The sequence below is a fragment of the Syngnathus typhle genome, linkage group LG18, assembly GCF_033458585.1.
Source record: "Syngnathus typhle isolate RoL2023-S1 ecotype Sweden linkage group LG18, RoL_Styp_1.0, whole genome shotgun sequence".
Lineage (NCBI taxonomy): Eukaryota > Metazoa > Chordata > Actinopteri > Syngnathiformes > Syngnathidae > Syngnathus > Syngnathus typhle.
Genome location: NC_083755.1, coordinates 10117172 through 10140297, shown reverse-complemented (window position 1 = coordinate 10140297; position 23126 = coordinate 10117172). Strand labels below are relative to the sequence as shown.

Genomic DNA, 23126 nt, shown 5'->3' with positions numbered 1-23126 from the left:
TTGATTTCTAGACCAGAAATAGACGTCTAAAATAGGTTGATTTTTAGATCTAAAATAGGTTGATATATAGACCTAAAATAGACGCCTAAATTAGGTTGATTTATAGACCCTTAGGTTGATTTATAGACCTAAAGTAGACGTTTAAAATAGGTTCATTTATAGATCTAAAATAGGTTGATTTATAGACCTAAAATAGTCAAAACTAAACTGTCGAGGTAGGGTCATTCAACAAAGTTTCCCAACCCTTATTAACTTGCAAAATCTTGATCTTGGCTCAATTTACTAGACGTCTAAATTAAAAACATTAAATATGATCATATTTTGGAATTTTGAAGTCCGAACAAGCCGTAAGTTGTATAAATAATGCACAGAAGTTGTTTGGGTTTAACAAGCATATTGATCCGTACATGTGAATTGGTTATTCCTGTACCGCTTTTGCCAATCAACGGAGTGAGTTGAGCCAGTCTTGTTTTTTTCTGCTGCGGCTAGAAGTAGCTAGCATTGTCCACCAGAGGGCAGCCTTGTGCTGGGCCGAGTGCTCGCCGCTGCTGCACGTTCGAGACCCGCTGGAGGTTCGCATGCATGCACGCACGACAAATGACTGATTTTGTCTGGTGACATTTTTTGGGAAACGGGGCGGAATCACGACTGGAATACTGCTTCATGATTGGCTGAGGGCTCTAGAACTGTGTGGAGCAATGAGAATGAAAGGTTGGGAAAATGGGCGTGGAGATGCAAATTTGACAAATATTCTGCCTTTGCAAGCATTTTCACTTTCATCGACAGTGGTCTATTTAATAACCATAGACATTGTAAAGGCAAGATTTTTTTTAATCTCCACAAAGACAAAACAATGTTTAATCAGCAAAAAAAAAAGAAACTTAAGGTCTTGTGTATGACTTTTAAGTTTGACGAAATAGTATCAAAAAGAGAGAAGACAATTCCTAAGATGAAAAATGAAAGAATGCAAGATTTCACACTTCTTTCCATTGGCGTCATAAACGAGTCTTAGGTTTGTAGTGGCGGAGAAGGGGAGAGCGAGAGAGAGCGAGGGGGGGGGGGGGAGTCAATCAATCTGTTGTGGTGCGCCGGTACCAAAAACGGGCCCTGAAGTCATCGCTGCAAGTCATAAACCCCGGATTGGTGGGCGAGTGGACAATGCAGCGTACGATGTTGTTGTGACCCAGCGACAGCAGGTTTTTCCTCTCGGCCGTACGAGAATCCCAGCAGCACAGGCTGATGGTGCGCTCATCGGGAAGCAGAACGTAATCTTCCGTGTGGTTGAACACGCCCTGCGTGCGATGCATCTGACGACCGCTCAGGCCGGCTCCTAAAAGGCCAAATGCATGAATGACTTGAAGACAATTGCAAATGGAAGAAATTCTGGAAATCACCTGTGTATTTGACCAACATTCGGCCCGTGGATATTTCCCACAGTTTGACCACGGAATCTTTCCCACTGGAAAGGATGTACTTGGAGTTCTTGGTAAAGATGGCTGAGCAGACCTCGGCCCCATCATGAGCTTTGTCGAAGGTGGTCACGCAGCGATTGGAGACACCATCCCATAGTTTAATGTTGCCGTCCTTGCTGCAGCTGACATAGCTGTTGGCTGTCGGGTTGTAACTAACGCCGCTGATGGTGTCGGTGTGTTGGTCCGCCGGGTTGCAGGACACAAAACACTGGAAGGTGTTGACGTCGTAAAGACGCAGGGTGGGGTGCTGTGTTCCAACGAGAAGGTAATCTCCAGATGGGTGAAAAGAGATGGCACGCAGCATCTCTGCTTCCTGAGAAGAGAGGGTTGAATTTTGTTGCAATCATGAGCATATCAAAGCCGTCGGCTTTGTGGACAGTCGCTGACCTGTACGTATTTAAACGCTCGTTTTGCAGAAGGCTTTGAGTAGTCGAAAAGTTTCAGAGTGTAATCTCTTGAGCCAGAAGCAAGGATCTGTTCAGTTGGATGGAAAGCCAGGCATGTAACTTCATCCACGTGGTCATACAGTGTTCGAATCACCGGGTGATTCTCCATGTTTTGCTGAGCTGTCTCATTCATCATAACCTATACAAAAAAAAACAACAACAACATATTAAGGGTTAAGAATACCCTCATATATATATATATATATATTACAGCAACTGACCTCAATTGGCATGGCACTTTTTGCCAGCATACGCTCAGTGTCCAGTATCTTGATGGAAGCGTCAGCTGAGCCCGTGGCAATGAGCTGGCCATCCCGACTGTACGTGGCAACCCGACATGGTCCCTTATGGGACGTAACGTAGCACGTTTCATATTCCGATGCCTCTGGTGACATGGTCTGGACGTCAGCATCAAATTCGAGATCGATTCCCACGCCAGGCGCGACTGTATCAGAGCGCCCAATAGCATATTGCACAGCGCTGTCATCATTCTCCATGCCTGTGACACAAATGAGATGAATGCTTCTTGTCAAGACACACGAGCAAGAAACGAGGTCGAGTAACTTACCGATTTTTACCAGCTGGACAAGCTGTTCAGATGGCGACACCACGTTCGCAGGTTTAATTTCGTTGACTAAACTGTTGGCGATGCCGGTGTAGCCATCGTAGAGGAGCTGGCTTATGATGAGTTTATACAGATGCTGGCGATCTTTCAATGTTGGTTTTTGTCGATACATCTCGTGTCAAAGGCGAAAAAGGTATCCAAGGAAAAGCGAAACACACTGTTGCCAAATTGCTGGCGGCGCTTTAATCATGCACACGTACGATTTGGGATGAAATGACTCCAAATCTCCCTCTCAGCTTCTCTCTCTCCCTGCTAGCTAGCTAGCTAGCTGCACGTCGTATTGTTAGCTTTGCAGCTCGAGTTCAACCAAAAGCCAAGCACTTCCAATGACTTGTATCATGAAATGATCAATCTGACAACGTGTGGGGAAACCTTGTAATGTTTTCTACTCCAGACAAAAGTAAAACGACTTTTTGTCTCGAAATCACGCCTTGGAATTGCACTACAAGATAAGAGCATGCTAGTTGACGCGGTTGTTGCGCAGGCTTCGCTTCTTCTTCGTCGTCGTCAGCAGCTATTTGGGGGATCTAAGCGTATTACCGCCACCTACTGGTGACCTACATTACGCCATTCTATTTGAGATTCTAATTTGAAATGTAAAAACAACTCCAACAACGGTTGGAACTAAGCACGCTATTTGTAGGACGTCAAAGCGGACTTGCATGAGTAGCTTGCATTTTAAAACGTACACCCAGACAGTAAAGTGATTGACAAAAAGATTTGATTGTACATTATTATAATAGGTGCATTCAAATGGAAATATTTTCGAGTTTTCAACTAAAATTGTTGTACAGTTGTACGTTAGAAACAAAGACGACTGTAATGGTAAATGGCAAAAAACATGGTGGCTCAATGCAAATTTATTGAATGCATGATATTGTCATAATACGCATCATAGACAGACAGAATTTGAGAAATGATCCATGATAATCAAGCCCACGCCACCTCAAGCATATTTGCCACAGTCAGCAGTTTTTCTCTGGGTTTTCCAACGGATTCACCCCTTTTCATCTCCACACTGTCAATCTTTTCCCAATCCGAGAAGGTCACAGGCTTCACTCCTTTGGAGAGAACAAAAACAATGCACTTCAGTGACGGGAACGTTTTCCTTTGGAATGAATGAAAATCAATCCATCAGATTGACCAGAAAGGTACCTCTTTCTTCAAGTCGAGTTCTAATACTTTGTGCTCCGGGCTTAGCAGCAGACATGTCCAATTTCCCTGAATCCATGTCTTCCATTAGGGATCTTGCAGTGTCAAAACTATTATTCATTGTGGTGGCGATCACACCGGTCGGGCCTGTCTTCAGCCACCCGCTGCAATATAGACCTAGAGGCAAGGAGCGGTGTCGATCAACGTTTACTTGCTCAATTATTGCTGGTTTCATGTGTGGGGAGCTACCCGGTGCTTGCTGAACACGGCCCAATTGGTTCGGGACGATGGCTTTGCCACAGTCAAATGGGACTGACGGGTCAATGAGGACGCTCTTGTAGCCGACGCTGCTAATGACAAGGCCGCAGGTCACCTCCTCCACCTCGTCAGTGAGCACCGCGCGAGCAGCTTCACCTGAACCCTGCTCACGTGCAAGCAGACAAGTTGATTGAGCACGTCAATTGAGCAGGCAGGCAAGATGTTCAAATCCACCTCCAGTTTGTTGACTGCCAGTCGGATGGCAGCTGTGCCGGTGCCGTCACTATTCGGAAGGACCAGGACAGGGCTCCGGAAGAAGCGGAGTCCCCAACTGCGCGAGGCTTTGCTTCTTCTTTCTTCTTCCTCCTTTGTCGGAAGCTCAAGAGCTGCTTTTAACAGCAACTCTGTGAGACGTTTTCTTGGTCTTGGTAAACCTGAAAGGGCAAAGGCACTCTTGGCTGGACGAGACAGAGCAACACCGAGTAGAAAGTGATTGGGAAGTCACATTTCCTGTAGTGGTGTGAAAGTTGGAGAAGATTTTATTCAAGCACCCCTTATCCAACCACCTACCATCAATCAGCTCCGTTGTTATTTCTCTGGGCAAGGTCAGTTGAACGAGGACAGATAAGATATTGCGAATATTTAGATGACTTATCACCTGGAAGAGCCTCAGGGACACCCTCGAAATCGGATGGCAGCATCTCAGGTCTGGCGCCTGGTAGCTTGACAATTTCTCGAAGCTCCTGTTATGATATGCAGTATCAATGTTAACCTGGCTCTTTATATTCAGACATTTTTTCCGTGTTTCAATTTTCAACAATTTGTAATCATTATTTTCTGCCAGTCTTGTGGCACTACAAATTGGTACGGCAGCAGATGTCTGCTTTTGGGGGAGGAGATTCACCATTGCGTTGTAGGTATGGTAAAAGACTTCCTCATCAGTTGGTGTGATTTGCTACTCGCATACCTTGATCGTGCACGCAACCTGCATGGGTCCTCTTCTGCCGACAATAAGCACCCTGCGGATCTTGCTCTCCATCAGAGCTTCAAGGGCAGGCTGAGTGATGTCAGTCTTCTGCAGATAATCATCATATTTTCATTTGCGACGACGACAACAACAGGAAAACTGGATTCGAAATGCTGATTCAAAGTTGAATCCAACCTACACGATTCCATTATTTACTCACACACCTTTAAAATATCAGTAGGTGACAGTAATATTCGCGCTACGTCCAAAGCCACATTGCCCTGTCCCAGAATGACAGCTGTTTCACAACTCAGGTTAGGGCTCAGCTGAACAGGAGACAAAAAAACTTTATTTACAAAGTGATACTTGAGGATCAAGGAGCAAAAGAAGACGCACCTCTCGACAGTTTGGCAATCCGTTATACCAGCCCACAAAGTCTTTGGCGGAATATACATCAGCCAGGTCTTCTCCGGGTATCCCCATCCTCCTGTTTCCTTCTGCCCCATAGCTCTAATATAACATACAATAAATAAGTACAAATGCTCAAAGCTAGTTCGCCCCCGAGCGTCTTACCAGTATTACCGCATGGTACGCTTGCTGCAGCTCTTGTACGCTCACATCCTTGCCGACGTTGACGTTTCCGTAGAAACTACAGCGTGCGTGTTTTGCCGTCTGCGTGAACGTGTTGATGACATTCTGAGGAGATGAATTTAAATGCTAAATTCAATGAAGTCATGTTACAATCATAATGTGCTAGTATGATGAACTTTTGAGACTGAGAGGCTTTGCCACGGACAAATTCACTCCGTATCATTTATTTGACCTTGACTTCTGGATGATCAGGGGCAACGCCAAATCTGACGAGGCCAAAAGGGACAGGTAGTCGCTCGTAAATATCCACCTCAACATCTTGCCGGGCCTGGGGGGAGGAAAAAAAGCTTTAATTGTAGTTTGTGTTGGCCCCTGGTATCAGATGAGTTTTTAAATGTTTCATATGATCACCTGAAAACACTAGCACCTTGGTGTGACGTTCTATGACGTCATGAAAAGAATACATATGTACAGTATTTACCTTCATCAACTGCTGTGCTGTATAGAATCCTGCTGGTCCGCTGCCAACAACACACACCTTTGGCTTGCATGAGGAAAATGCTGCCACTCCTACAGCCAATACAAATACGTAAATGCGTGATCATTTATTGATAGAGCTCAGTATCAGATCATGCAATAAAGGGACTCACCACGTCGATTTATCCATCTACTTCTCCTCCACGTCCATAATGCGACATCGCTAAACAGCTTTTGAAAGCCAGACATTTTGGAATTTTCGGGCTTCAGATAAACATTGGTGTTCCAGTTAAGCAACACCCACTGCAGGGACCGAGAGCAAAAGCCAAGGTACCACCCAATACAACCCAAACAAGAGTTCTTTTGGTCGGATTTGTCCACTGGACTTGGTTACCGATGCAGCATGTTTTAATGAAACACTTATTAACACCGATGCAGCAAGTTTGAATGAAACACTTATTAACTTGATCACACTATGAAAACTGTATCTTCTAGTTTGCATTTCTTTGCTGTGTACCACCAAAGGTAGTTCCGCGGAAAAATAAAATCAGCGCAAACGTTCCCCCTTGACTACTTTAATCCATCCATCCATTTTCCGTATGAAATATTTAAATAGAATTAATTAATATGGGAAAAAATCTTTCCAAGTCTTTTTGTGGAAGAAATCATTGCAAATGACCCAATTAGAATTAATATGGGAAGAAAATCTTTCCAAGTCTTCTTGTGGAAGAAATCATTGCAAATGACCCAATTAGAATTAACGAGTGTTCATTCCATTCAATCTTGCATTTAAATGCAAACTTACAATTGAATGTTAATTTCTATTATATTATATTTATGAATTTATTTGTGTTATATACAATGTATTTTGTAATCGTACCTGCAATGTTCCTTTGCGATCATGGTTTTTAAGTGTTTACATCATCACAAACTACAATAAATTTCGAAATTTACTTATGACATTCTAATGAGGTTAATTTGTTCCGTTTATCTTCGGGTTATTTAACGCATTTTAAAACAAAACAATCCCCCATTGATTGAATGACAAATGTTGACTCAAGCAACCGTAAGACGAGTCAACTTCATTTCCCATAATGCAACAGCAGCTGCACCAAAAGCTAACTGGCCATGTTGAGCACTGAGTGAATGCTTCTCTTGCTTGAACTTCTATTGCACTTGAGCTTTTGCTCAAGCTATTTTGATACTTTTCAAACATGTGCACTGGTGTGCTTTATTGTTAGCTGAGTGTCCATGAGCTGCGAACCAGCCGGCGGAGTTAGCAACAATCTTCCGGAAAAGAAACATTCCCTGCTGGACTGTTGTGGAGGTCTCGGCAACATCGACTACTCCAAGGTAAATAAATAAATAAATAAATGTCGAAACACATGCGCGCATAATTTAGACCAAATACTTCAAACGGTAGCAGTGAAAATCCACCGAAAAGCTGAAGGGCAGCTTTCACTGTTACGTACGTGGCTTGACAGCCACAAAACATCCGGTCTGTTTTCACGTGTCAAAATAAAAGTATGCATTTTCCACCATCAAATACATTTGGCGATGTGTACACTTCATGTATGGACGTTACATTTGTTAGATGATAGAATGATTGAAAAAAAGAGGTTTTGATATTAAACACAACCAGTCAAAGCAAGACTTGTCTCTTACGGGAGACAAATAAAAGCGAATCTATCCAACTTTATTTTGCTCCTTTCAGATGGACTTGAAGGTGTTTGAGCAAGTCTTAAAACATATCAACGTCCACGACCCCAACTTCCACATTGCTGTGATTGCAATCATTTTCAACCCACTTTTCTGGAATGTGGTAAGTGCTGTGTCTGTTTTGGATTTGCACTCTTGTACTGGTCACACGTTAAAAAGCCCATTTTGTCAAGCTCTGCTTGTACTTGAAGTTGTCTTCTTTGTGTAACTTCTAATGGTGTCACTGACTCACACGGGCAGTGCACACTTGCCCTCAGGTAACTAACTGATGCCGACCGACCGACCGACTGCCTTGTCAATTGGCGCCAGCCACGCCAATTTACTGGACCTTTTGTTTGCAAGCGGCAAAATCGACTCATTGGTCGGCAAATGTTTTTTAAATTTGAGTGAGGTGCAGAAGTAAAATAGAATAACAATTCGGAAGTAGAAACTCTTCTGTTTTGATGACAACATTTTGTCTGAAGGATAACGTGCGGCGTTCCTGTAAGAAAAGGCTGATTGGAGAATGAAATGCTCATTAAAATGGATCACTTGTCCAAATGATGTTTTTGAGTGTTGAGCCTCGCTTCATTGGAAAATTGTACATTGGAATGATTTGTGACAAGTTACAGATGAAATAATTATACACTCGGACCGCTCGCTTCCTTACTTGGAATTGTCTGATTAAAAGCAAATGAAAACGCTCAGGCACCAAATGTAGATCCTGGCACTTTTTGATGTCAATTCAACGATCCATTCATATTCATGCATATTTCATCTTTTAAAAAGGACTGGATATAGTTTCCTGGAAACAGACGTGTGGGTTGGCTGATGAAAACTCACCTTCATGTCCAACTTTCTTCGATGTGTCGTTGTTGGCTTCGTTCGGCTCCTCACTTCATTTTCTTCACTCGCAAAAAAATGTAACCGCCGACCCCTAAATAAGACCTGGCGTATCTCATTTTCAGTCTAATCAACTCCAAGTCATTAGCTTGGCGGCAAGCCCGAGAAGGATGTCAAGCTGACATAAGATAGCAGTAACTGAGCGGTCGGTCGGTCAGTCTGTTCTTTCTCGCTTCATATCGGAACCATCGATAGAGCTTTGAAATATTGTGTGATATTGTCTGATAGAGGCACGGTTTTATTTGATGATTTGCCAATGTCATATCCCAGTCCCAATATATTCTAAATAGACGTACTAATATTCCGTCAAGGTACAGTGCCATCTAGTGGTGATGATACCAAAAAGGTAAAGTCAAGTCTGTATTGAAAAGTGCTCTGTAGTTTTGATTTGATTTTTGCTCCCAAAATATTCATGTCTCCCCAACCAAATGTTTGAATATTCGCTCAGTGCTCCAATTTGATCCGCAGAGCAGCAGAGCAGGGCGTGTGTTTGCATTCACTTCTGCGTTCAACAGGGCTGTGCAAAATCAACCCAATGGACAGCCACATCGATCCCTGTTCATTTCAATCGATTGTCCTGTTGTGTATTCTGAGGAGTTGTGTTTTTTTTTTTACATCAAAACCAAGTGCAGAAGGCAGAAGAACCCAGTTACCTTGGCCTTCGTTGAATCGGTCCGGTCGAGCCGCAAAGCTGCTCCTTACGTGTGTGTGTCTTTGATTGATGACAGAAGTACAGCATCAGATGTCTCTCAGCACCACAACAGTATTTTTAGCGTGCGCTAGCCATCCCTCCATCCCTTCATTCATTCATTAATTCATTCATTCATTCATTCACTGGAGAGTGAGTCTGTAAATCACTTAGGCACATTGAATTTCCGTCGCTGTGTGGCTGGCCGTAAAGGAACGGGGCTGCTAATGTGGCCCTAATGGATAATGGCCCTGGTTTGGTGCACTCTGTTGGTATAAAGATGAAAGGAGGAAATGAATAGTACAGCATGCATTGGCCAGGGAAAGCTTTCTTTTCGGGGGCTAAATTCAAATATATTTTAGAACTCAATAAAGGAAAAAAATGGCATTAATTAACACTAACTCTTTCAAAACATATCGAAATACGTGTCATTGCTGGAATATAAAATGATCTATGTCGATGTAGAATTTGGTCACTAGGGCATAAATAATAGAATAGATCTTTATTATCATTGTCACACATGTACAACAAAATTTAAAATAATAACAATGGATGTCCACAATCATGCTCTGAACATGTTATAAAAAAAAATATATATATATATATATATATATATATATATATATATATATATATATATAACGATATGTAATTGTTCTTCTTCAGCACTGTCATAATAGAATCTCAGTTCAGTTTATTCCGCACCTGAGCAAACCCAGACTGTCTTTTATCACCACATGAAGTCTATTTCTGTTCAAATTTTCCTTTATCCTTTTTTTCCTTTTTCCTTTTTTCCCCCCTTTAAGCTTTTCTTCCTTACAAACAACAACAACAACTGTATAACAAGTTGCCATGACAACTATCGACGCACGCACGCACGCACTTCCTCAACCCACAGAGTGTTATTTGGAGTTTGGCAGCGAAGCCATCCATGCAGTAGTCCTTTTCTTTCGATTGCCTCTGTGCATTCATTCAGGTATAAGCACGTTGCAATGTAAAGTGCAATAGAAATAGAATTGATTCAGATGAAAAAGCAGGTGAAGAAAATGCCTAGCCTGATGTTTTCATCTCCTTTGCTATTTCAGGTAGCAAGATGGGAGCACCGGACACAAAAACTGTCGCAGATGTTTGGAAGCCCCTACCTTGCCTGTTATTTCCTGGCCTTTCTTATCCTCCTCCTCAATGTGTATCGCAGCCACAGGTAGAATGGAAAAAAGACATTTCACGTTGCTTTCAAATTTGGAGTCACACCTGCCATTCACATCCATGCAGTCTTATCGTCCTCATTCACTCAAGCCGGAATGTCGCAACGGCGAGACACAAGCGCTAACCGCAAGGCGAGGGCACCAAGCGGCTGGGCTTTCTTTCTTTCTTTTTTTTCTTGCACTTTTGGATGCCATTTTGTCGTTGACCGTGCATCCTCCCACGCCTCCCACTATGGCTCTTTGGAGAGACTTTCTGCTTCCTTTGTGTTGCCTGGGAACAGCACTTTTGCTCGCAGACAGCAACGTCAAGTGCTTCCAATAGTCTCTCCTATGAGCGTGATTCGAGCTCTTGTTATTCAACTTCTCTCAATCAGAACCTCTCCAGTATTTCATGTACATGTCTAGGATTGGACCTCATCAAATTGTGTTAAAGGTCAGCTTTTGTGTGTCAGTGTCTCACTGACTAATGTGGGGCAAAGGATGATGACAAATGATTTGTATCGCTGGCTCAGGATATCGCTAAAGCTCTCGTGTGTTTTGACTTGTGGAGAAAATGCAGGGCGGCCAAACTAAAATGTTGGCCATCGCATGGCTCTATTTCGCTTCACCCAGCAGCAGCATCATCAGCATCAGCATCATCAGCAGCAGCAGTTCTTTTTGACGGACGTGATGCAACAACACATTGCATCTTCATAAGAGCGAGCCACTGAGCACAGGCGCCCTAATCCACTTATTAAAGCTGCTTTGGATTTGGGACCATTTTGATCTGCTGGACTGCAGCCAGGTATATTCAATTTCAGAAAGTCATTATTTGACTTCAAAGCCCCTGCAGAGAGAAGGAAGCATGTACTCAGCTTGGAGTACGAGGTTGAATATCAGTCTCACACTTGTGATGAAAGTTGCCTCTCTTTTCTTTGAGTAGACGGACGGACGGACAGACGGACTTGCATTTATTACCAGTTGCTAAATGTAACTTTGTATTGGGTTGAAATGTCCTTACTTGAGCTAACATGCGTCATGTGTGTCATCCGCTTTCCTTGCAGCATGGCCATAGTCATGAAGAGCCAGGCCAAGTGGGAGCTACTAGACACCAATGAAGTCTTTCACACGGGCGTACTTCTGGTGGCGCTGGGCTCTCTCCTTGTCGTCAGCAGCTTTCTCGCTTTGGGATTCACCGGAACGTTCCTTGGTAAGTCCAAAGGGTTTCTGTCTTAACACCAGTGGTACTGGAATGACAATGGAAATGGCTCAGCCCTCAATCAGGTTATGTTTGCGCAATTCAAATACACCTACCGACATGAATTTGAATCCCGCTTCGGCGGCGGCGGCGTGATGTCGTCACGCAGCCTCCCACTCACTCGCTCGTTGGCAGATTTAGAAGCCATACTGTTTGTAATTGGAATTGAATTTACAGAGGAGCAAGGGGGGAAAATGTAAGCTCCTCCAACCCACACGCGCCTTAAAGCCTGCGTTGGTTCCATGTGTCCTCTGTGCTCTATATTAAGCCGCCTGGAGTCACCGTGACCTGATGAGTCAAGGTGACGGAGCAGGAAAAAAAGGAGAATCAAACCTATACACAGGTCGCTGATGTGTCAGCCACCTGGCATGGCAACTCGGCCATTGCGCTCCAATTTAGGGCTACGACACACTTGACAGAAAGCAGGTGACCCTTTTTTCCATCATCATAATACCAAACAATGGTGAGAGCAGAAGAAAAACGGCCGCTTTTGTTTGCTTTTGAATTAGGTTCACGTAATGTTGTGCCACATCTCCTCAATTCCAAATCAATTTCCTCCAACTTGCAGGCTCTTTGGAGCGTCGCAACGCTTAACCTGGAAGCCACAGGAGGTTTTTCTTATATTTTTTTACGTTTGCCCTCTTACATTGGCTGGAACTTGGTCGGATTGTGCAAATCAACGGTACGCTGCTCACTTTACAATAAACAGGGGCCGACCGACCGACCGACCGACCGAGTTCACATCCCTGCGCTACAGGTGAACGCTTACGAAATGAGCGTCAAAGAGGCCATCTTTTCTATCCTCCATATGGCTATGATTTTTGGAGATCATCTATTTAACTTTGGAACAATGTGCTCTGCAGGGGACTACTTTGGCATTGTGATGGATGAGAAGGTGACAGGCTTTCCCTTCAGTCTCACAGCAAATCCAATGTACTGGGGCAGCACGGCAAACTACCTTGGCTTGGCACTGATGTGAGTACGCTGTAGAACATCATCAAGCAACTCATCACGACAAACAATTCAGTGCGTGGCTCATTCGTTTGCGTGAAATGGCATTCTGACTCAAGGAAGTGGGCCACATCAAAGTCTGCACATGAATCCAGCTCAATGCCCCTCCACCATTGAATGTCATCAATGTGCATTTTCTTATTACTACAACATTGGTGTTGGGACTGGCAGGCAGGCAGACAGACAGACCAATGAATGGCACAATTTTCTTTCAAGATTTCATGGCAACTTGTTTGACGCAACACAACTCGACTATTCCTAGTCCAGACAAATGACTTTTTTTTTCTTCTGCTGTTTCAGTGACCTCTGTGTCCTCCTTTTCTACCTTCAGTGTCTTTCCTTCCTTTCAAACCCTAGCGAGCCTTCAGTATGAGTTATTTCCTTGAAATGTGTGTCAGTAGTCCACTTTCCAGACAAAATCGTATGTGGGTCACTTTATTGTGCTGTGTGTTCCTTTCATCCGTAGCTGTGAGCAACTTCCGATAGGACACGTCAGAGTCGGCTTTATTGTCAATTCCTTCATGCCGAGACACACAAAGAAATCCAAATGACGTTTCCCCTAGCCCACGGTGACGAGACACAGTACACGATAAACATACAAGTAAATTGGAAAGAAATGCGATACTGACCGGGTGATGTCAAGGTGTAGGCTGCTACAGTGACTTGATGTAAAGCCCTGGTTCAATTTGTTACATCAATGCATCTCTATGATTAGTTCAACCAGCTTGGCTCTATGAGAAATGTACGGATATGAATTTCATGCATGGAGTGGTCATCAGTCCTAGGGTGAAATGTTTTTTTTTTTTTGTCTCTTCCCCCCCCAACCCATCCGAGAGGCCCTTTACAATCAAGTTGACTATGCACTTGTCCAGACTCCATGCAAACCTACGTAAGACACTTCTGTTCTCTCTGCTTTGTTTTCCTCTTCCCAGAGGTGCAAGTCCAGCGGGTCTCGTCTTGACCGCAATTGTCGCCTTGGTCTACAAGATAGCCGTACGCTTTGAAGGGTAAGTCCGTGTCGTCCGTGTGACGGATATCAATGGAAGAAGGTGTTTGAGGCCAACATTGGCGTGTTGTCGGAGATGCCCTACAAACCTCCTGATGTCATTGGAGGCGTGCATGAGTGATGCGGCATGGCTTTTGAAGTTTTGCTGCCATGATCCGGAAATGTCGGAGCATGTCTAGGCTTGGCAATGGCTGCCGTCTATCTCCCAGATGTTGTCACTTTTGCCCCCCTTGCAGACTGTGTGACACTAGGTCATTCATTCTCATTGAGTGAGGGGAATCAATCATACAAATGCGTCGGCTGGGAAATATTTACACTGCTGCTTTTCTATTCGACTGGATCCGAAATGAAGCGAGACCCTTTCACTTGAAAGCCACAGAAGAGCAAAGCTTTCTCGGCCCAACGGCGGTGGAGAACGTTAAGCGGCTTGCCTCACTTGTGGGCGAGCCCTGGTCAAAGTTGCCTTTTTTTTTTCTCTCTTTTCCAAAGAAGACTCGATCATAAGACTCATCAGACAAACAATTCCTCGAAATCAGGTCCGGGTTGAATGTTTCCCAACGGTCAGTCACCAATTGGTATTTGTTCAAATCCTTCTTGGATGGCCGTAGAGTAAAGTCCCGCCCGCTTCATTTCCCGGATCCCGGTACGATGCGGTGTCTCCATCTTTGTTTGTTTCGCTCCATTTGCAGACCTTTCACCGAGCACCTCTATCGGCAGAGGACCCGCAAACGTGAATGATGGCATCATCCTGTTCTGTTCGGCCGTGGGAGCATTTCTTTCTTTCTCTCTCTGTCATCCAGAAGATTGTGAGATGGCGGGCGTTATTGATTAACAAGAGAATTCCAGGGAAAATGAATGCTCCAATCTTTTCGACCAAACTATCAAAGCATTAGGACAATGGAAATAAAAATTCGGCTTCTCCCTCATTAACAAGGAGCTCGCTCGCTCGCTCGCTCGCTCGCTCGCTCGTTTGCCGCAACGCTGAGTGAGTCCGTTTGTTCAAAAGCTGAGGTTGTGACTCGCTCGGGTGGATGGCTCATGTGACTGTGTTGTCTGAGCGAGCAAAAGAAAGCTCAGGAAATCCGAAAGAAAGCTTTGGAGACTTTCAAAGTGCTCAGCAATCCTTTGGCTCGCACGCCAATGGGCGAATGTATGGGTGCCATTGATTTGTCCCATATTTTTGGACAAGTTGCTGATCGTAAGGTCACGCACGATAGGTGAAGAAACTTGAGTACCTTTGGAAGGCATCGATCATTCGCAATAAGATATACTGGTCACGCAGAACCCGGAGGGAATCAATAGGGCAGTAGGGCAGGGCGATCCCGCTTCAAAAAATGGAGAGACGGGCGGGGAATGACGAGAGCATCTGTCGTTCCAAACGGTCCTCGACAAAGGTCACCCCGTCGTGGCCACTCGGTCGGTCACAACATGAGCACGGCCCGACCTGCAAAAATCTCATTTCCTTCTCGTGATCATGATTGAGTGATCTAACTGAGTCCATGGTAATATTTCATGACTGTGTGTAGCCTACCCTCTTTTTTTTTTTTTTCCTTCTCTTTCTTTCGGTTATCTATGAACTAACTGTCACCCTATCTAATGCCAAATCAGCAGTTTGGAAAGTGGATGCATTTGGTTTTGTCTCATGTTGTCTTGTTGGAACATTTTTTCACCTGTGCTTGTCTGTCCAGTCCCTTGTGTCCTCCAATCAGCTCCCTCAGTCTTTGTTCAGGTGTTCCTCATCTCATCAGTCTGCTTGTTGGTTCATTTTCTTTTGTGTCTTGCTCACTGTCACTTGTCACATTGCCAAGTCATCTCATGGTGAGTCTTATCCGATCCATCTATTTGTTGACTGATTGATTGATTGAACGTTATTTAAGAAAATCGTCTCTGAACCCAGTTCGACCAGTTGAATTTGCTCCATCCGTCCGTCCGCCCGTCCAAGAGAGGCTAAATGTGGCTCACCTCTCAATTCAGATGATGAAACGTGCAACCATAAGCAGGTCCATCAATCAAACTTCATTGTGTGACCGCTGCACACATCTGCTTAACATTGTGCTTTTAGCGCTCCCATATGGCCAGTGGGTTAACTGCAGCCATTGTTGGCGTTCAACAAATCCAACCGAGTCATGGGGAGACTAGTTTTTCCCTTTTCACCATTTCACTCCTGTGTGTTACTAATGATGCAAAACGGCACTAGGCATAGTTCATTGATCCAGCTACGTACATTTTGATTGAAACGGAATCATTATTTATTTATGTTTGGATGTATATATGGGTCACGTGAAGACGACGTTCAAGGAGGTGTTTGGTAACTCGTGGAGTATTTGGTGCATATACAAGTGCAGCAAATTCTCCAGTAAGGACAAAAATAATAGAGGAGAAGGGTTAGACTGGCTAAGAGGCATCTCGAAGAATAAGGACTCCCTGTCCTTGCAGATTCCGAAAACTTAATTCCAGTGACATTTAGGGAAATGGAAGATTGACGCACCAGTGGGAGTTTGGCTCAGTTTTTTACTGCGCTCTACGGACGGACGGGCGGGCGGGCGGGCGGACTGACGGACGCACCACCCTCTCATCTCACTGAGTGCTGACGTCCGAGGGAGGAGTGGCCCATCTACTTGGGAGGGAGGGAGGGAGGGAGGCAGGGAGGTAGGAGTGGGCCCCCCACGCGCTTAAATGCAGCTCCCAGGCTCAAGCCAACAGACAGACTAACAGAAAGGCACACGCGCGAGCTTCAAGAAAGCAGCTCTGCAGTCTGTGCACGTTCAAGGAGGAGCGACACTATGATCAAGAAAATGCCCCCCTCGGAAAGCGACTTTGACATCCCGGCCAAGAACTGCTCCAGGATGGTGATTCTGGGCTCCACCAAAGTGGGCAAAACGGCCATCGTGTCCCGCTTCCTCAACGGGAGGTTCGACGAGCAGTACACGCCCACGATAGAGGACTTTCATCGGAAGGTCTACAGCATCAAGGGGGACGTTTACCAGCTGGACATCCTGGATACGTCTGGCAACCATCCCTTCCCAGCCATGCGCAGGCTTTCCATCCTGACAGGTACACACTCACTCACTCATTTGACTGCTCTCTTTCTGACTTGGTTTCCTGCACACATCTTGCAAAAACAACAACTCCACTTGCTCTTTTCGTCCCTCACAGGCGACGTTTTCATCCTGGTCTTCAGCTTGGACAACAGAGACTCCTTCAACGAGGTGCAACGCCTCAAGCGTCAAATCTACGAGACCAAGTTGTGCCTCAAGAACAAAATGAAAGAGAAGCTCGACGTGCCTCTGGTCATATGCGGCAACAAGGCTGACCGCCAATTCCACCGCCAGGTGCAGCGGCCCGACATCCAGCAACTGGTGGACGGCGGCGGCGGCGACGACGACGACAACAAGTGCGCCTATTTCGAGATCTCCGCCAAGCGCAACGAGAACGTCGACCAAATGTTCCAGGCCTTGTTCACCTTGGCAAAGCTGCCCCACGAGATGAGCCCCGACCTGCACCGAAAGGTGTCGCTGCAATACTGCCACATGCTGCGCACAAAGTCCGTCAAGAACAAGAAGATGAAGGACGGCAGCGGCGGCGGCGGCGGCGAGGCCTACGGCATGGTCACGCCGTACGCGCGAAGACCCAGCGTGCACAGCGACCTCATGTACATTAAAGAGAAGGCGGTGGGTGGAGGACAAGCCAAAGAGAAAGAAAGGTGCCTTATCAGTTAAGCGCGAGGGAGGGAGGACTCCGACCATTGGAAGGAAGACGAAAGAAAAGGTGGAAAGGCAAGCAGGTTTGGGACTTTTTGCCACCTGCTTGCACGCGCCTGTCACCATGGATACGGACAGGGTTCCACTCACTGCCCTCCCACACACATTGAAAGAATGCTCCCTTGTTCTGTCCAACCGCGTGTGACTTTTCATCGCCGTACTTTGAAAAATGCGGTCGTCGACGTCATCCTCGACTGGAGCAGCCGCAGCAGCAGCAGCAGCAGCAGCAGCAGCAGCAGCAGGAGTAATGTTTACATTTCTGGGTTGATGTAACCGCTCTCGAATGTTCATTTGCAACCGGCACTATTTTTATGTACTGTATATTTATTGTGACTGACACTTTTTGCAAAAAACAAGACAATAATAAAAACAAAACGACCTACACATCTATGTTGGATTCTTCTATTTCTTTCCAGGTAGCAATTCTGTTGCTTAACATGACATTCCAGATTCTTTCATGGGGGGGGATGTGATGATTGATGTTTCCGTGACAAATACAATCCAGCCGTCAGGTAACGAATGTCCAGGTGGCAAAATGACAAACACTATGCTCGCCGTATTTAAAAGTTTGACGATGATGACGCTCCCTTTCGATTTCAGAAAGCGGTCCCAAACATCTACCCCAAAGTTCCAAAGTGAAATATCCATTCAACCGTATGCAAATGCACTCAAACATGTTGAGTGGTGTTCCAATAGTTGACATTTGAGAAACACCTCCGAATGTTGCATACCAACAGAAATCCCCATCTTTTCATTCGATTCAGGCCAGATTGATTGTCTTTGATTTCGATGGCTTTTTCTTCTCTCTGAATCGTTTGGATATATTTCTTTCTTTCTTCAGCCTTCCTCGCACGTCTTGGTCAAATGACAACTGCATTGGAAAGGAGGAGAAAAAGCAACATTTGCAAAGCCTTCAACCGTGTCTATGTGGCTGAATGAAAGCTGAGGGCTGTTTTTTTTATTCTCCTTTCTTTCTTCAATTGAAGTATGTCACAGCATTGGTTGAACACAAGGATATTAGGTTTGTGCTGGCATGGCAACTGCAGGCCAGGCATCACGTGATTGATTTTTGCAGGTCCATGTGAACGTTGGCAGTATGTGAGGCTGAATTTGGGGGGTAAAAAAACCCTTTTCAAATGTACATATGAAAATGACCTGGCCTCTTTTCAGTGTGAAAATGGATTCAAAACAGGAGGAAGGTGCGTGCAATTCTTCTGGCTACATGTGAGTACTGGGAGTCACGGTCACGGTACAACTCAAGGATGCCGTGTTTGTGCTGGCATGGTAACTGCTGGCTGGCTGGCTGGCACTTTATCTATCAATGTTTGTTTTTGTAGCTTTGTGTGAACATTAGTGTCTGTATGTGAAACTTATTCCAAAGAAATTGGTAGCCATGTAGCCCTTGTCTAGCAGCTTTGACGTAGCATCAGCTTTACACTTGCCTGGTAGTATCTGCAGTAATAGTCCCATTAGGTGTGTGCGCAGCCGATGGATGGCAACAGAAATGAGTCACCCCTGAGTGAAAGTCTTTTCTTTGGCTTGAAGTCACTTTTACATTGAAACTCAGACAACACAGACTAGCAGATGTCAAAGAGTCGGCGCCGTGGTGGGAGTGGACACGACCGACGGCAGTCTTGGCCAATCGAAGCAGTTGATCTGGTTCCCTTTGCCGTGCACCCTAGTCTCAACCGTAGTGTTGGAGCACAGGTCTGTGGCATGAATGAATGGATGAATGAATGGATGGATGAATGAATGAATGAATTGGCCATCGAGATATAACAGAAAAGCTGCAGTTAGAAAAGAACGATGACGAGCTGGGAACATTGCACAAACAGTCCCAATGAACAATTAGATGTGTCCTTGTGGTAATTAGAGATTCAGCTGCAGGGAATATTTCTTTTCATGTTCTTCTAGAGCAGGTGGGCCTCCTCAAACAAAACAGTCATTGGCAAGACGCCTCTCCTGGTTAGTCGTGTCTGTCTTGATGTGTAATGTATTGATTTATGTTGCAGCCAAGCATGACAGCAGAGTCAGACCTTGCCCAGACGCTTGTGATATAAGCCATACACCGGCGGCGGCGGCGGCTGCGGCGGACGTGGTTACGCAGTGAGTGACATAAGCCGGCCGTAAGTGCAGCTTCCATTTCAAGCGCTTTGGCAAAAGCAATTATGAGAAAAACTTCAATGATGAATATTTCATTTATTGCGCTTTGTTTGCAAATGAGATGTCCAAATAATGCGAAGACACAGAAAATGAAGAGGAGACTTGGAAGTGATGTGTGATGTGTACACACATTTCAAAGTAACTGAGTAACCCACTGGTTTCCTTTAATATCCTCCTCGTCCGCCGGCCTCTGCACCTCATCACCGACTTGACTCCGGACGGCCGGACGGCCGGACGGCCGGCTAAGGTTTAACTAAGCCACAGGAAGTCATTTGCAGTGATAGTCATACATTGACTTTTCAATTTGACAACGGGGGCCACTCTTAGCCTTCAGGAAGTCACATTTTGTGTCATTGAAGAAAGAGTTCACATGAAGTCATCACCCCCCCCCCCCTCTTCTAAGCGGCAAATAAACACGGCGTGCGTGTGTGCCGTGTAAGAAGCCTCAAAATTGCGTAATGGGTCCCATGAGGACTTGAGAGCAGCAACATTTTGCGTCCTTTCACCCACATGCACTCTTGTTTAGCTCTTCCTGCGGACTTGTGACTCCTTCTGCCCCCTAAATTTAGCCTTCTGATGTCAGCAATGCGTACTACCTTTGATTTGAGGGTCTTGCTGTTTAGTCAAGGGCATTGTATTTAGTGGCTGCTTGGTGATTTCATAAAGAGTGTATTGAACAGCACAAAGCAGATCTAATGAGGTATGTCTCAGATGACTTGAAGAAGTGATTTGTTTTCCTTCAAGCTGACCAATGGAGGGATGGTTGCTGAAAATGGGCCCAATGGGCTGACAAACGAAGCCCTCGAGCTCATTTGTTGTAAAAAAGAAAAAATGGGAGCTGTCTGGCCTAGCGCCTGCTTCAGTGTCCACTTGTAGCTCGGTCAGCGCTTTTGTATGATTCGCCTGAGTAGTCATGGTACAAAATGGATACCATGCTTCAGTGTCCACTTGTAGCTCGGTCAGCGCTTTTGTATGATTCGCCTGAGTAGTCATGGAACAAAACGGATAGCATCTCTGATAGCATCAACAAAAACAAACACATGCTGTCTTGAAAATCCTCGTCTATTTTGCACATTTCAGGCTACAATCTCATTGAGATGCTCTCCTTCTATTTGCGTCAACGTTCCAACATGTCTTGTGAAAGATTCAATGGCTTTGATTTGATTTGACATTGAGCACACGAATGACTGCTTTGATGGAATGGTCGGTCCTACGGCTCCCACCATGGCCATTGGAAGAATTGGCTCATGAATTACAAGATACATACCGATTATGTCCAGTTGGAATGGATTTATGGAATATCACTACATTTCGATTCATTTTACGAGCGTATCCTTTTTCTCCTCTTTCCACTAATTACCGAGGAGAAAAAAACAGCCTTACTTCACCAGTTAGTTGGTGTCTTTAGTGTACTTGCTCCCTGCAACATCTTCTGTATTAAGTTTCTCCACGTGTCCCATCTGGCTAGTCATTCGTTTCCAAAAAAATAAATAAATCATTCACTCCACAGCATGCGCTTATCATTTTGGCAGACAAGAGGATCATGTGAATGTTGTTGTTTTTCTGTAATGACTGAACCATTCAAAAGTAACTTGCTAAAGTTCCATCGGATGCATTCAGCATTGGACAGGGATCCAGTGGAGTACATGCACGTTGACAATGCATGCTACCCATAAATCCAATCTTTCTATACAGCTGCAATACATGACGAGTTGAAATGGTTTTGAAATGCTCCATTTGCAAAGAAAATAACAGTGTAGCTAGCTCCCTTTAAATGGAGATGATGTTTTTCCCAATACCTTGTCGTACTCCATTTTGATACTTTCATGGACTCTTTGCTAAAAACACAGAGTACGTAACGTAACGTAACGTAGCGTAGCGTAGCTCACCACCTCCATTGTTTTTGTTGCTTGGTGGAACTCATAATATAGCCCAGGAACTTCCTGGAAAGCTGCAAAAATGCCATCTGTGTTGTTGATGTTCTAATGAGCATGTGGGAAAATGAGATTACAACACGCTCCGTGTGTCTCTTTCCATTGCTGCCATAAAGCAATTAGACGGGGAAGTCCATAAACAGACAGGGCTGCGGGCAAAGGAAAGGAAAGGAAGGTCAATAGGAAAAAGTAGCATCGTGTTTGCTCTTCTATTCTGTGCAACGCTGACATTTGTTTGCATTGTGTTTTTGCCTTGCTGCATTTCTTCTTTTTGCTTCTTCTGTGTCATGTCTGCACCTGGTCTTCTCAATCCCGCTCCTCGTTTCAGCCGAGGGAGGATGGGAGGATGGGAGGGAGGGAGGCCTGGCCCGGCCCGGCCCGGCCCGGCCCGGCCCGGCCCGGCCCGGCCCGAACATATCCTGCGCTGGCTATTCTAGCATGACTTTGCGGCCAAGTGTGTTTTGATTTGGCTTTTGTTTTGTGTTCCTGTATCACCTGATTTCTCCATCTGGGCATCAAGTCTGATGCCCCTTATCCCTCGTGATATGCCCAGAGTGTTTGTCGGGCTGTGAGATTGAAAAAAAAAGGCAATCTTGGCTGTTTCTTCTTGTTTTGTTGTTGTTCTTGATTCAATAGCCTTCAGCCTCCGTCAGTCGTTGAAAAAGCAGAGAGCTGCTTGAACCGTTCCCGATGCGAGGCTTTAATGTCATGCTGTCGTGTTTTGTGGTTTGTTTTTGTCTTGTCCTGTTGGTAGTATTGTCACTTGCTCTTTTGTTTTGGTAACTCTCCTCACCATTTCAGTTGGTGGGTCCTTCCTCTTTGTTCTGCTCTGTGTTTTGAAGTTGTCTTTTTTGCCACCGTCTTTGAGGCGCTTTTGGTTTTTGCTGTCTCCAGCCTTGTTGTCCCTCCCTCCTTGTGAGGCGCTTTTTCTTTTGGTGCTGTCTTCAGCCTGTTTATTCCAACACCTTTTGTTGGCACTCTGCATCCGAGTCCTCTCCCTGATCCAAGTCTGACATTTAAGACTTTATTCCAACCAAGCGGGCGGGCCCTGTGATTTCAAACGTTGCCATAAATGAATCGAATCGGTGTGTAATGGGCAGCGGTCAACAACAAGATTGCTTGTGTTTAGTCTTCTTGAAATCTCCTCAGGTTTCTCGGATCTTACGTGATGGCAATGTTGATGATGTGATGTTTCTTCTGAAGAGGGCCACATTTCACATCATGCCGTTGGTTGGTGAGCGCACAGGCTTTCCAAGAAAGAAAAATTCACTTTTCACGCTGGCAACTTCCAAAGAGCAAAGGCTCCCTCTATTAGGAGTCACCGCAGCAAACAAATGGATGGAGTGAAAGGACAAAACGTCTCGAAATCTTCCATTGCCGTTTCGGATGACAGATAGCCAACCTGACCAATTGCATCCATTTGGAAAGCTACAAAGTATGAAATTGACCAAATTTGGACCCGACACTGACCGACCACATAGTACATGTGTGAGTGACAATGACACTAAAGATCGATTCTATTCTACTGAGCA

General features: G+C 45.0%; 4 protein-coding genes across 8 annotated transcripts; 2 read left to right on the top strand and 2 right to left on the bottom strand.

Annotated features, from left to right (window-relative positions):
- Positions 1-810: 810 nt before the first annotated feature.
- Positions 811-3060, bottom strand: cstf1 (cleavage stimulation factor, 3' pre-RNA, subunit 1). The gene is made up of 5 exons (XM_061264863.1): positions 2487-3060; positions 2140-2417; positions 1860-2057; positions 1395-1785; positions 811-1330 (listed from the first exon to the last, which is right to left on the bottom strand). The coding sequence occupies exons 1-5, from the start codon at positions 2653-2655 to the stop codon at positions 1071-1073; spliced, it is 1296 nt and encodes a 431-aa protein (XP_061120847.1). The 5' UTR covers positions 2656-3060; the 3' UTR covers positions 811-1070.
- Positions 3061-3385: 325 nt separating this feature from the next.
- Positions 3386-6543, bottom strand: fdxr (ferredoxin reductase). 3 transcript variants are annotated; one of them, XM_061264073.1, is made up of 12 exons: positions 6162-6543; positions 5993-6081; positions 5744-5839; positions 5503-5616; positions 5317-5430; positions 5145-5246; positions 4921-5028; positions 4612-4696; positions 4188-4387; positions 3945-4116; positions 3699-3872; positions 3386-3604 (listed from the first exon to the last, which is right to left on the bottom strand). In XM_061264073.1, exons 1-12 carry the CDS (start codon positions 6235-6237, stop codon positions 3474-3476), a joined length of 1461 nt encoding a protein of 486 aa, XP_061120057.1. In that variant the 5' UTR covers positions 6238-6543; the 3' UTR covers positions 3386-3473. The 3 variants fall into 3 exon arrangements, with proteins under 3 accessions (XP_061120057.1, XP_061120056.1, XP_061120055.1); XM_061264072.1 differs by having other exon boundaries at positions 4921-5025; positions 5494-5616; positions 6162-6542; XM_061264071.1 differs by having other exon boundaries at positions 5494-5616; positions 6162-6541.
- A 526-nt stretch (positions 6544-7069) lies between these two features.
- Positions 7070-20469, top strand: pemt (phosphatidylethanolamine N-methyltransferase). Of its 2 annotated transcripts, none has more exons than XM_061264078.1 (7): positions 7070-7341; positions 7703-7810; positions 10363-10478; positions 11526-11671; positions 12583-12694; positions 13663-13737; positions 19510-20469. In XM_061264078.1, exons 1-7 carry the CDS (start codon positions 7240-7242, stop codon positions 19517-19519), a joined length of 669 nt encoding a protein of 222 aa, XP_061120062.1. In that variant the 5' UTR covers positions 7070-7239; the 3' UTR covers positions 19520-20469. The 2 variants fall into 2 exon arrangements, with proteins under 2 accessions (XP_061120062.1, XP_061120061.1); XM_061264077.1 differs by lacking the exon at positions 19510-20469 and adding an exon at positions 14426-14592 and having other exon boundaries at positions 7071-7341.
- On the top strand, positions 16381-17881 carry LOC133142669 (dexamethasone-induced Ras-related protein 1-like). 2 transcript variants are annotated; one of them, XM_061264076.1, is made up of 2 exons: positions 16381-16790; positions 16976-17049. In XM_061264076.1, the coding sequence occupies exons 1-2, from the start codon at positions 16520-16522 to the stop codon at positions 17047-17049; spliced, it is 345 nt and encodes a 114-aa protein (XP_061120060.1). In that variant the 5' UTR covers positions 16381-16519. The 2 variants fall into 2 exon arrangements, with proteins under 2 accessions (XP_061120060.1, XP_061120058.1); XM_061264074.1 differs by having other exon boundaries at positions 16384-16790; positions 16893-17881.
- Positions 20470-23126: the final 2657 nt, after the last annotated feature.